Source organism: Plasmodium gonderi (assembly GCF_002157705.1).
Source record: "Plasmodium gonderi DNA, contig: Chr05, whole genome shotgun sequence".
In the NCBI taxonomy this organism is placed as follows: domain Eukaryota; phylum Apicomplexa; class Aconoidasida; order Haemosporida; family Plasmodiidae; genus Plasmodium; species Plasmodium gonderi.
Window position 1 is genome coordinate 787,543 of NW_021628930.1, and position 13,764 is coordinate 801,306.

Consider the following 13,764-nt stretch of genomic DNA (forward strand, 5'->3'; position numbering starts at 1 on the left):
TAAAATGGAATTTAAAAAAAAAAAAAAAAAAAAAAAAAAAGAGTGGAAGCATTTTTATTTGGCAACCGAAAGAGGTCAAAGAGAGAAAACATTTTTGTGATGCACACATACATACACATGTATGTGTTTATGTACTATTATTTATATGCTCATTTACATATACATGTAGCTAAGCGCACACAGTGGCATGCAAAAATAAACTATTGCTACATAAATGATTGCGAACGGTGGGACGTGGGGAAGCGTATGCACGTGGATGTGATATATACATAAAGACGAAAAATGAACGAAAAGGAAAAAAAAAAAAAAAAAAAAAAAAAAAAAAAAAAAAAAAAAAAAAAAAAAAAAAAAAAAAAAAAAAAAAAAAAAAACACAAAAAAGAAAGCACAAAATTGCAACACCACGGATATGTAGAAAGTGCATACATAGTTGTGGCATATGCAGGAGGGGATGGATAAAGTTCTTGTTTGTTTGTTTGTTCCGTGGCCTTTATCCGTTTGATGTATTTTCTGCTAATTAATCCTTTTTCTTTTTTACTTCATTCCTTTTTTGCTTCCTTTTTTTTTCTGTCAAAGGGAGATTACCAAATAATCAAACAATATCACAACGGCACATTCGACAACTCAAAGTACAAACACAAGAAATCCCCCAACGCAGCTATGAGTCTTTCATATGTTTATATATATATGTATATATTTATTTTTTTTTTTTTTTTTTTAATTAATTTTAAATGCATTTTAGAGCAATTAACCGGTCACATTACATTTATGTATTTAAACAAACTTGTGCGCTACGGCGTGCATGTGGTGATTTCCTTTTCTTCCATTTTTCCTCTCCATTTGTTATATTTTTTTTTTTTTTTTTCCATTTTGTCCTTTCCTCATATGAGCACTTTAAAATTTTTCAAATCCATGTCACACACACACTGAGGGCACACGATGGATTCCACGTAGAGGTGCATACCTGTCTCTATTATCTCACAAATAAAGACATGCATATAATAATTGTTACTTTTCTCCTTTTTTGATGCACTCCTAGGAGGGAAAGAAGAGAGACTGGTTTAGTAGTCCCTATGAGTTGTTCTCGCACCAAAGTGGCATCTCCCACAGTGTTTTTGTGTGTTCGTGTGTGTGGTTGTGTATGCTAAGGGCACATACAATAAATCCAGCTGCGTATGAACATATTTGTGCAGCTTTTTTTTTTTTTTTTTTTATCCCCCTTTTGCGCATCACTCGCTTGAATATCCAATAATATCTCTCATCTCAATCAATGCGTAAACTTCCGTTTCATCTCATTAATCTCCTCCTCTCGTTGTGTCTCACTTTGTGCTAAGAGCATCTTAGTATTCATCAGTTCTATTACAAGTTTGGAAATTTGTCTCTCGTATTTTTCCACATCTCCATACGACAAATTGTAAGCGTGATTATAGCCTTCTTTCTTCTGATTCATTTCGTTTATGTTAGTATTTATATTTTTTTTTTTTTAACTCTTCTTGAAAAGGAGACAGAAAAGGAAAAAAAAGAATGAGGAGAATTATTTTCTCTCTGTAAGTCACCCTGCGCACCCGTGTGTGCTTGTTTATAAAGATTTTGTACTCCATTCCCGTTTACCAATTCGATTGCCCCTTTTCGTGCACGGGTTCAACCTCTGATCGAGTATGTTACAAGCGTGCTGATCACCACTTTCTTCCCTGTAACCATCTTTTTTAAATGTATAAATTATTTCTTCAATAATATGATGTATATATTTCCATATCATTGAAGATGTTGTTTTTTGTGGATGACCTGTTCATGTTTTTATTTTCCCAATTTTGTGTTTTCTTATTTCCACAATGGATAGTAATACTACTACTACTACTGCTTCTCCTTTTATCATTTCGTGAATTTACATGATCATTGTTGGATGATAGTGTTCTTTTATATGTTAAAGATGTTTTATTGAGTTTATGATTTTCCTCATCCAAATATGCTGAATTTTTTTCCGTTGTAAGCTTTATACACAATTCATTTCATCTTGTACATAATTCCAGATGAAGTTGTAACAAAGATCACTGTCCTTCATGTATGTATATCCGTTCTTTCTTGATATTTCGTTCACTTTCATGACATATGTAGTCTAACCAACCACTAATGAATTTTCTCAAAAATTCCACCTTTTCTCTCACTCCTTCGTTTGTTGTGAAGGAATGGACAAATATTCTATCCCTATTATTCCACTCAGGTAAATGCATATTGGCTAGTTCCAACATAGGTAGCTTCTTATTTTTGTAATGTTCCATATCTTTATGGAGATAAGACAAATATTTATTCTTTTTCTGAAATTCTCGAATTTCATTCTTTTTTGAGATGTTATTATATTTGTACTGAATCAAGCAGGGGTACCCCCACCCATCTTGATGTGCTGTTTCATGTATTTCCAAAAAATTCTCGTAATTGCGTGTACAATTATACTTATTTATTATGTCACTAATTTGTACATCCAAATGGTGGTATCGCCCTTCCTATTCATGGGGCGATTCAGCACTGATGAAAAGTATCAATTTTTTAAGCTATTCCAGGGAAGATTCTAATTGTTCATGTCTTTCAGCATAATACTGAGCTCGATTATGCATAATTGTCAACTTAAGATGTTCTAATTCATCATTATCTTCTTCTTCTTCTTCTTCCCTTTTCCTATATTGCGAGTTATTTTTTATTGAAGGTTTTTTACACTGTGATGGGTTTTCGCTTCTTCTCGTCTTTTCCGACTCTTCCTCTCTCCTCTAGTGCATATTTTCATGGAACTGCAAACGATTTTCCCATTTTTTTTCTACACAGGAGTGACATACCACCCTTGCATGCTCGCTCTTCACTTCATTCCGTTCAGGAATATTTTTTTAATTTACTCACTGCTTCAAAGTTGAGTGCTTGGGTTTTCTTCTTATCCTCATATGTATTCTTCTTTTCTTCACAATTTTAGCGTAAAATATATAAGTGTTTATACTTTGAAAATTTTCAGAATTTTTTTATTTGTCTTGTCCATATTTTTAATGATCGATTGTGCATCCAATGTGGGAGAATTATTGCCCTTTTTATTTCCCTTCCCTATGAACTTTCTGAAAATAATATTTATTTGCACAGGTCTTATGGTATGAGTAGTATCTATCCGTGGTGACTTGCTTTTCCTCATTTATGTGTAGCATTGTATTTGTAATTTTTTTTGTCTTTTTCGAGAATTCTTGCCATACTATGCGAATTTTGAGAAGATATTTTAATCCCGTTTTGTTCTGACCTGTTAATGTGAAAAGGATTGAATTGTGATGAACCATTCATCCGTTTCATCTTTTTTCAAAGAATTATATATGTACCTTTTTAAGACAAAAATGGAGTCGTTCTAAGTGCAATTTAGTGGATCCATATGCTTTCCTTTAACATTCATCTGATTCATCTTTTCAAAACAGATGATGTTGTGCACGCTTCCTTTGTTCATGTTTATTCCATTTGGGCATTTTTTGTCACTCTTTTTTAGAATGAGAATTCAAATTGTATCTCTTAAAATTTGTCGCGTCGTTCAACCTCTTTTCTTTGCATTTCCATGTGCGTACCAACTCTGGGCTCGTTAGATGTCCACTACATCCACCCACCCTCAATTGGTTCGCTCCTCCCAACCAGTTCATCATTCCCAACATGACCAACTCCATTAGCAGAATTTTTCCTGTCCATGGATTTGCAACCGGCATGTGATAGTAGCGAAAACACAGTTGGTGCGTGAAAATTTCAAAGAAGTATTTATCAGAGTTGGAATAACATTGTGAAATTTTTCTCCATCTGCTGTACTCTCTAGATTTTCATGAAATATCTTCAAATGGACAATTCCATGATGCCTTGAATTTTTAGATATATCTAAGGATACATTATGTATCTGATTTGTTGTGCAGACAAATTGACTAAAATTAATTTGAGACTTTCCTATCAGATATTTTTTTATTTTCAATAATCGTATACAAAATGAAAAAAAAAATATATATTTTACTTTCAAATGAGTCTTTATGTTCTTTTTTTTTTTTTTTTTTTTTTTTTTTTTTTTTCAAGCACAGCACTTTTATTATTAAAGAAAGATAAGTTCCACTTTTTGTGTAACATTTTGTTAAGGATAAGAAAAAAAAAAAAAAAAAAGAATGTAAATGCGTGAGAAAAATAGAGGAAAAAAAGAGTGACTGAATAATTATCAATTCAAACAAACTCTCCAATGCAAGAATTATTGAGATAGACATATATATATTTTTTTAAACTTCCTTTGCTTTTTTATTGTATTAGTTTGGATAATCCTTTATAGCATTAGTTAGAGCCATAGTCCATATGAATTTCTGTTCTCGTAAATTTTCTTTCCATGTTCTTTTATACCTACCTAAGAATTTATATAAACTTATATTAAGTATTATTGATCTACACAAAAATCCTACAAACCTTTCTATAAAAAAATTATCCATTTTTCTAAAGTGATCGATAATTTCAACATAATATTTCTTCCAAATTTTCAATTGGATGTCATTTGGTATGCCATTTTCATTTGCTAATAAGGTAAATTTATTCCACATTCTTTTAGACAAATCTTTGAATAATTTTCTTTGATATCTATTATAGTGATAAAAAACAAACCTTGCCTTTTTCTTACTTACAAATAAGTCACATGATGAAAGAAATTTATTTACGTCATCAGTAGTTATTTCTTTTTTATTAGATGGATGATTTTGTAACTTTTTTAGGAATTTCTTATATTTGATAGTCTCATAAACATAATGATCGCACTCATGGTCTAATTTTATTCCTTCTGGAAAAGTCTCATTTGAAGCAGATACATCAGTTAGTATCCTTGGGCATGTTCTTAGCTCCACTTCTGGGTTCTTCTTTCCTTTGCATCTGAAATCGGAACCCTATAAAAATTGGCAAATTTAAATTGTTACATATGTTCGTGTATGTGAGTGCACTCCAGATAAAGCTACAGCAAGGACCAACACGTTCTGCATCCAGCAGATCATTCAAACACTTTGGATGTGAAAAAAGAAAAGAGACGAGACGGGACAGAACAAGACGGGCAGAACAAGACGAGACAGAACAAGACGGGGCAGAACAAGACGGAACAAAACGAAAACAAAGGGAGAAATTCATTTACACAATTCTTAAATAAAGATTTTTTCATTACTAATAAATTTATGACCAACAGTAGAACCAACAACTTGATGGAGAATCCAGGTAAAATGCGGTTTTCCAAAGAATACATTTTTTTTTTTTTTTTTTTTTTTTTAAATATTCATTACAAAAAGTAAAAATTTTCTGCTAGTACACTCTTTAGTAGAGAAAAAAAAAAAAAAAAAAAGAGAAACCTTTTATAAGCATGTTATTACAAATTTGTAAAAATTTTTGATGGTTTTATTTTTTGTTTTGGAACAAATTAGTTCTTCTTAGTAAAACAACGTAAAAAAAAAAGTATGTCGTGCGCGCAAAAAAAAAAAAAAAAAAAAAAGTCTACAAAATATTATGCAAAAAAGTAACAGAAGTTGCTATTTTATAACATATCTTCATAAATGCAAAAAGAAGAACACTCTCAATTATGCCTAAAAGTTCAATCGGGAAAGCAACTAATTTTTCCTGTGCAACAATAGAATATTATTTTTATAAAGATTATTAACTCGTGCAATTTTTTTGAACTTGAAAAAAAAGTTGCAACTAATAGATGATAACAATGCCTGAACGTCAGAAAAATCCTTGGGTTATATATAATATTAGGTGCACTAAGTGTATTAAGTTTTTATGCAGAATTAAGCAGAACAAATAGAATAAAAAGAAGTAACTGATAAAATAACTGGCATATATAGCAGCAAAATGAGTAACTGCACTTTTTGCCCATTTGAAAAAATTACAAATTTGTACCGATGCACTAAATTAGTTTAGTTAGGGCTTCTATATAAATACCATATATATAGTTTGTTACCCCTTTAGCACAGCTTTCTTTTTTTCTTTTTTTCTTTTTTTTTTTTTAGGTGCCAAAGCAGGTTCTTTTTTAATTTGTTCACATAAAAGTATACATATACATCCATACAGAATTCATACAATACTTGTACATGTATACGTGTGCATGCATTTAATGCACTGCTTAATCTTACAAGTGAACCTTACAACACTTCATAATAACCTTGGTACACTAACATATTTAATGCGTTTACCAAAAATGTGAAAAAATAAATTAAATAATAACGAATATTATACTATATTATGTTATATTGTATTGTATGGCATTATATTACATTATATTTATTTATTTTTTTTTTTTTTTACCTCATTTGGCAACTTTTCGCTGTTCCTTTTTGTCTGTCATAGTTTGTCGTTTCGTCGTGGTTGTGTTATGCCTCAGTTGCAGGATTAGAAACAGATCATCACCACCCATTAATTCAACAGAAGAGTTTTTTCCGAATGCCTATATACACATACACATGCATTCATTTATTTATTCATTCATATATTTATTCATATATTTAATCAATCATATATTTATTCATTTATTTATTCATTCATATATTTATTCATATATTTAATCAATCATATATTTATTCATTTATTTATTCATTCATATAATTATTAATCTATTTATTCATATATTTATTAATCTACTTATTCATATATTTATTAATCTATTTATTAATCTATTTATTAATCTATTTATTCATATATTTATTAATCTATTTATTAACCTATTTATTCATATATTTATTAATCTATTTATTAACCTATTTATTCATATATTTACTTAGTTTGTTTTAAAAAAACAATAAAAAAAGTGCAGCAAAATTTTGAGACAATTATTTCTTTCTTTTATTTTTTTCATAAATTCCTTTCCTTGCCCCTATGCTAAGAGAAAACTAAACGAAACTTACACAGGTTAATAAATAAGGGGAGAAAAATACAAAATAGATCAAGTGAAAATTTCTGCGTTTTTGTTCTTGTTCTGTGTGTGGAAAAAAAGTAGGGAGAAAATAAAAAAAAAAAAAAAAAAAAAAACCTACATGCATATAGAAAATATATGTATGTACATGTACATTTGTAAAAAAAAAAAAAAAAAAAAAAAGCGCTTTTTTCCTGACCTCCCCTCAAATGTGCATAATTTTTTTTTTTTTTTTCTTTTAATTCGAAATAAAATAAGATAATTTATTTCATGATCCTATTTGTACATATTTCGAAACACATGTTCAGTTTTTAATTACGTATATTATTATGTATGTTGTAAAATTGGTTCCTAACATGTATATAACATGTGTATACATACATGTGTGTTTGTATAAACACATATACGTGTTAACTCACGCGAAGTGTGTCGTTTTTATAACGATACAACTTATTTGAGTTATTTTATGTAAGTGATGGCTCTGCTACTCTCGTTCACAAATAAAAAGAGCTAATCATTATTGGATTCCCCCACTTTTGACATGTTTGCAAAGAATTAATTGTGTTTAACTTTAGTCACTGATGCAAACCTCTTTAGAGATTGCAAATGGAGACTTTTCAGTAAAAATTGATAAGATAAATATGAATCAAAAAAAAAAAAAAAAAAAAAAAGGGTGAAAAGGTGAAAAGGTGAAAAGGTGAAAAGGTGAAAAGGTGAAAAGGTGAAAAGGTGAAAAGGTGAAAAGGTGAAAAAGTGAAAAGGTGAAAAGGTGAAAAGGTGAAAAGGTGAAAAGGTGAAAAGGAGAAAAGAAGAAAAGAAGAAAAGAAAAGGCTTCATTAACACACGGATATTACAAATTGTCTATTTCTTTTCTGCTTCACCCTTTATCGGGTTTACATAACTTTTTGAGGTGTTACACGGGTTAGAACCAAATCAGAAAAAAAAACTAACTCGTGGGAAAATTTGCCATGTACAGCTTAGGTATGGCATAAATATTGTCAATTTATTAATAGCCGTATATTTTATATTACATGTATACAAGGATTCGATAGTTTTAAATAATTACAAAGGATAAGGAAAGGACTTATGTGATCCAATATTACTGCGTATGCGTGTATACATATATATATATATACATATATGCATTTGTATGTATCTATGCATGTATTTATGCAACACACACATGTGTAATGTATGTCTGCACACACGCATGGACTTAATATATATGATCTAATGTAGGCACCTCTATTTGCCTTATTGATAAGTATAAATTGAAATTCACACTTATTCATAATGAAAATTTACAATTTTCATTTAAATGAATTTCATAAAACTTTTGCACGCCTTATATACATATATTATACGTGCATGTGATGCACAAATATATTTGCACTTTCCCATTTATTTAGTGCATGAATAACAAAAAAAAAAAAAAAAAAAGTGTATTACACATTAAACAAAAAAGAGCAAATGACAAGAAGCACAGTGCTATACAAATTGTTTTATATGTGTGTGAACATCATACAAATACGGTAAAAATAATTCATACACATATATGATAAAAATTCTGTATTTTTTATTTTATTATGTTATTTTTTTTTTTTTTCATTTTCGTAATGTGTTGTAACCAAACATTTTTCAAGATGATATTCCAAATGATTTCCCAAATGATTTCCAAATGATATATTGTTTTAATAATAGAAAAAAAAATAAAAAATTAAGTGAAATTAAATAAATGTTGTATTTCAAATCTTGCGCAAACTGTGTTAGAAAATAAATTTCAAACATTAAATAATTTGTCTAAGTGTTTTGATGAGATGAGGAAAGATGTATAGCACGTTTGTAATGGGAGCTGAGAATTTTGTTGTATTTATTATATAATTATTATACAGTTATTACATAATTATTATTCGCAGTTTATCCCTATGATTTTTTTATATGTTCATTTACTCGTTTGTTTATCTACTCGTTTGTTTATCTACTCGTTCGTTCATCTACTTGTTTTTTGCTCATTTATTATTATTATTATATATATTTTTTTTTTTTCTCCTTATTCCCGTCCTACCTAAAAATTTGGCCATTTTATTTGTAAAGGTGAATAAATTAAAAACGAAGTATTCTAATGAGAACTCCTTATCAATTCGCTCTTCCGTCTGTGGCTATTTTTTTTTTTTTTTTTTTTTTTTGTCTCACTTATTTGTGCATTCATTGGGCTGCTAGTAGTTCTAAATACAGCTGAATCTGTAACTGATCAGGTCGCCAAATATTTAACTAATCAGGTCTCCAAATATTTAACTAATCAGGTCTCCAAATATTTAACTGATCAGGTCACCAAATATGTAACTAATCAGGTCGCCAAATATTTAACTAATCAGGTCGCCAAATATGTAACTGATCAGGTAGCCAAATCTGTAACTGATCAAGTAGCCAAATCTGTAACTAATCAGGTCGCCAAATCTGTAACTGATCAGGTAGCCAAATCTGTAACTGATCAGATAGCCAAATATGTAACTAATCACATTCTTCAACACGTAGCTGAGCACATCACTAAAATCATGACTGATATATAGCGTTGTTTAAATTGTCAATCAAAGAACTAAACAGCCCATCGTGCCTCTCTAAAAATAATAGATGATCACAGTTGTGCACTCATTGCGAGGTGCCCAATTTTTATCATACTGTGTTATAGTTATCTATTATGTTTTTCAAATTTTTTGTCCACTTTTTTTTATTTGCGTTTGTTAATTTATTAGAAGATCTTACAAAACTTGAAATGAATAACCTGAAAGTTAATTGTAACAATGATTTATCGTTAACCATGGAAAAGAAACGATTCTCAAAAGATTCATCTAAATTATCTATGTCCCGGGTAAGAGCTGAATGACATTCCATTAGAAATTGTAGTCTATCTTCATCGGACATTCCAATTTTTGCTGCTGATTTGGTAAAATTTAGCCATAATTTATTTATCATTTTATTATATTTACCCTTTTGGTAATCACTATAATAATAAAAAGCAATAAATGCTTTTTTTTTGTCTGCATAAATAAATCCTGCGTTATTGGTTAAATTGTCAATTTTTCTTTTTGACAATTTTTTATTAAGATCTTTCTGTTCGCATCCGAAAGGTAAAACTTTAGTACTCACATATGGCTCATAAGTATTTCCATTTTTACTTTTTTTAGTTATATCATCATTTACATATAACTTTAATTCGACTAATAATCTTGAATTTGTTTTTAATTGTAACTCTAACAACTCTCTTGATTGGGGAAATCTAACAATCTTCTAAAAATGATGTTTAAGCATGTATACGTATATATATATATATATATATATGTGCAAAATGATATATCCACGTTAGCACATGTATGTAGGTATATTTACACACCTCTGTGGGAAAAGCTGTGAGTGTTTGTTTGTCTACAAACAGTGGTAGTTCGTGTTACATAATTCAGTGCGTAAAACTAAGGAGATAGCAGTTGCGTGTAATTAAAATGTGGAAAAGTGGAAAAATGGGAAAAGGAAAAACGGGTAACAGCGGTAAAAAAAAAAATGTGTTTTATTTTATTTTATTTTATTTATTTTTTTCATATTTTCCTCTCTTCATATATTCCGCTCCTCATTTATTCCTCTTTTCCTCTCTTTCTCTCTTCCTTTTTTTTAATTTTTCGTGGAAAACTTACTAATAGTGTGAAGATTAAGAAAAAAGGCGACATCAAGATCATGTATCTTACAATATGTTGACTTTTCGAGTTTGCATTTTTTTTCATTTTTTTTTTTAAAAGCATAAGTTATGGGCTGGTTGTAAGTAATAAAATGTATATATATATATACATACATATATATGTATATATATATACATATTATTCCTACTGGTTTTTGTACAAGTTTGGAGGAGTGCGTAAGGAAAAATAGTTAGCACTGACTTGGGAGGGCTTGGGGGATATAAAGAATTTGCAATATGAAATATGAAATAAATGGATAGCCAAGTTAAAAAAATTATTATATATGCATGTATTCTTCGTTCCATATAAAATTCAGGAAAAGTTACATAAACTTATCCCTTTTAAAAATATGTAAAAAAAGAAAAAAAAAATAAAATAAAATAAAAAATAAATAAAAAAATTAAAAAATAAAAAAAAATAAATAATAAAAAAAATATACAAAGTGAATGAGTGGGAGAAAACAAATGAAACAAAATGAATGAAAAAAATGAAATGACAAATGAAATGAAAAAAGAAATGAAAAAAGAGATGACAAATGAAATGACAATGGAAATGAGAAAAGAGATGATACTGGAAATGAGAAAAGAGATGATAATGGAAATGAGAAAAGATATGCACCAACGAAATTCAACAAAGAAATTGACCTAAGGAGAAATGATCAAAGGAAAATGATCAAAGGAAATGATCAAAAGGAAGTGATCAAAAGAAATGATCAAATATAATAATATTCCAAACAAAAAGAACTAAAAAATAAACAAAAAAAAAAAAAGAAAAAAAAAAGTGGTAAAAATTAAATTGTTAAATCTAAATGGTAAATAAAGTAATGCAACAAATCAAAGCGGGTAACCTAAAGTGGTAAATAAAGCGACAAATCAAAGCGGGTAACCTAAAGTGGTAAATAAAGCGATAAATCAAAGCGGGTAACCTAAAGTGGTAAAAATGTTAAGATACTGTTTGAGCGAAGAAGGGGACACTGTACATAAAATTATTACCACACTTGTGCATTTCTAAAAAGTTGCAGAAAAAAAAAAAAAAAAAAAAAAAATTTTTTCGCCACCCTGAAATTTATGCAAGTGTTATATGTGTTAGTTAAGCAACTAATGTTCATGGAAAAAAAACAATGAACCAAAAAAAAAAAAAAAAAAAAAAAAAAAAAATACTGGAAATGAACAACACAAAAAGTCATCTGTATATATATGTATATACATATATATATATGTAGTATATTATATATATATATATATACATATTACGTAACCAATACTGGGTTCAAAAAAAACATCCAGAATGTAAAAATAATATAGTATATGAAAAAAAGCAGTGAATGTAGTGGTGGTGTTGGTGTATACATCTTTAATATTTCGTGTTTATTAATTCTTAAAACCTGATACAGCCTTTTAAGTGCTATCGCAAATATCATTAGAACTATGGAAAATGAATAATACATAAACATAAAATACTTAATGCAAATCAAAAACAAGTAAACGTTCAATTTGAAAGTAAAAAGGGTTAAAGAGCTGAGGCCTTTTTTTTTTTTTTTTTTTTTTTTTTCCTTTACACTTCTGCATGTTCGTTGCCCTTACCGGTTTTAGTTAAACATTATGATACCTTCTTAACACGCCAATGCATAAATGCACAAATTTTTTTGTTTTGGAAATGTTAAGATTCAAATGTGAGTGTAGTAGATTGCTTAACAAGATTCGAAACACTTTAATGGATCTTTTTGTTTTGAGTAAAACTACTTCTTCCCTTTTTTTTTCCCGTGTTCCAGATCGAATCAACATGTAACAAAATTGAATACATATATACATGTAAGAAAAAAAAGTAAAGGGATATTAATACATATTACCACAACGGAGGAATATTTTATCATGGAAAAAAGGAAAAAAAAAAAAAAAAAAGAAACTTTTATTTGCCTCTAGCCCCTACTTCACACGTCACCCCTTCCTCGTTAAAGCATAGCAAGAAAATTTCTACCATTCATTTAAAAGCAGCTCAAATAGAAGTGGAAGAGCAGCAAAAGTGCATCTAATGAGGTAGTAGTGTATATATATATGTATATATGTATATGTATATATGTATATGTATATATGTATATGTATATGTATATATGTATATATATATTGTGCACCATTCCAAGCATTTCTTCTGATCACACAAAACTACTGTGGAAAATTATTTTGTTTTCCAAATAAAAGATAGCATAACTGTCTCTGTCGATTGATAAAGCAAAAGCCAGCACTTATAAGGACAGTGAAGGTGCATGCATTTTATATAGATGCATGCATACCTGTGTAGATGTGCATGTACATGTAAATTTTGCTAGGCACGAGGATAATAAAGTGTTGTAGTTGATTTTCACGTTTGACCCATATTCAATATATTAAGTTGGGATGGTTAAGCTAAAGAGAATGGATGGGATAGACATAAAACAAGATTCGTATGTACTCTTCTCCCATGTCTGTGTGTCGTTACAAAAATGGGAAAAATAGAATATTCTCTTGCGGGGGTGTAACAAAAACGAAGAGACTGATTGATTGTGCAGCTACTTAGAAACACAGATGTAAATACAAAATAAAAAATCTTCGACTTTATAGTGATGTGAGAGAGAAATAGAAACGTAAACACGTGATAATATCTGATTTAATTCGGAAGGATTGTATTTCTAAAAGTTACTTTCATAATCATGGCTAAGTAGCGATGGAGTAGAAACTCCTAATTATGTCTTTAGAGAAATAACTTGATTTCATTGTTTTTATCACTTTTTTTTGTCACTTTTTATTGTCGCCTTTTTTTTGTCACCTTTTTTTATCACTTTTTTTTGTCACTTTTTTTTGTCACCTTTTTTTATCACCTTTTTTTATCACCTTTTTTTATCACCTTTTTTTATCACCTTTTTTTATTTTTTTTACGTATCACAACTTTGCAAAAATTGGCTTTTCTCTGTAAATACATTGATATACACATTGTGTGTTAGAGGTAAAATTAGTTCTTCTATTCACGAAGAACCTAGCTGTATTATTTTATGATAAAAAAAGAAACCCCAAAAAATATCAGAAAATGCAGTATGCTTAAAAACCATACACGCTTGTTTATGTATGCATATATATATGTAATG

At 29.0% G+C, this 13,764-nt stretch overlaps 2 protein-coding genes across 2 annotated transcripts; both read right to left on the bottom strand.

Annotated features, from left to right (window-relative positions):
• Positions 1–4,291: 4,291 nt before the first annotated feature.
• On the bottom strand, positions 4,292–5,259 carry PGO_051900 (RAD protein; the record flags this gene model as incomplete). Its single annotated transcript, XM_028686568.1, has 2 exons — positions 4,292–4,912; positions 5,152–5,259. The coding sequence occupies 2 exons, from the start codon at positions 5,257–5,259 to the stop codon at positions 4,292–4,294; spliced, it is 729 nt and encodes a 242-aa protein (XP_028542369.1).
• A 4,332-nt stretch (positions 5,260–9,591) lies between these two features.
• Positions 9,592–10,691, bottom strand: PGO_051910 (RAD protein; the record flags this gene model as incomplete). The annotated part of the gene is made up of 2 exons (XM_028686569.1): positions 9,592–10,206; positions 10,605–10,691. The coding sequence occupies 2 exons, from the start codon at positions 10,689–10,691 to the stop codon at positions 9,592–9,594; spliced, it is 702 nt and encodes a 233-aa protein (XP_028542370.1).
• Between the last annotated feature and the right edge of the window lie 3,073 nt (positions 10,692–13,764).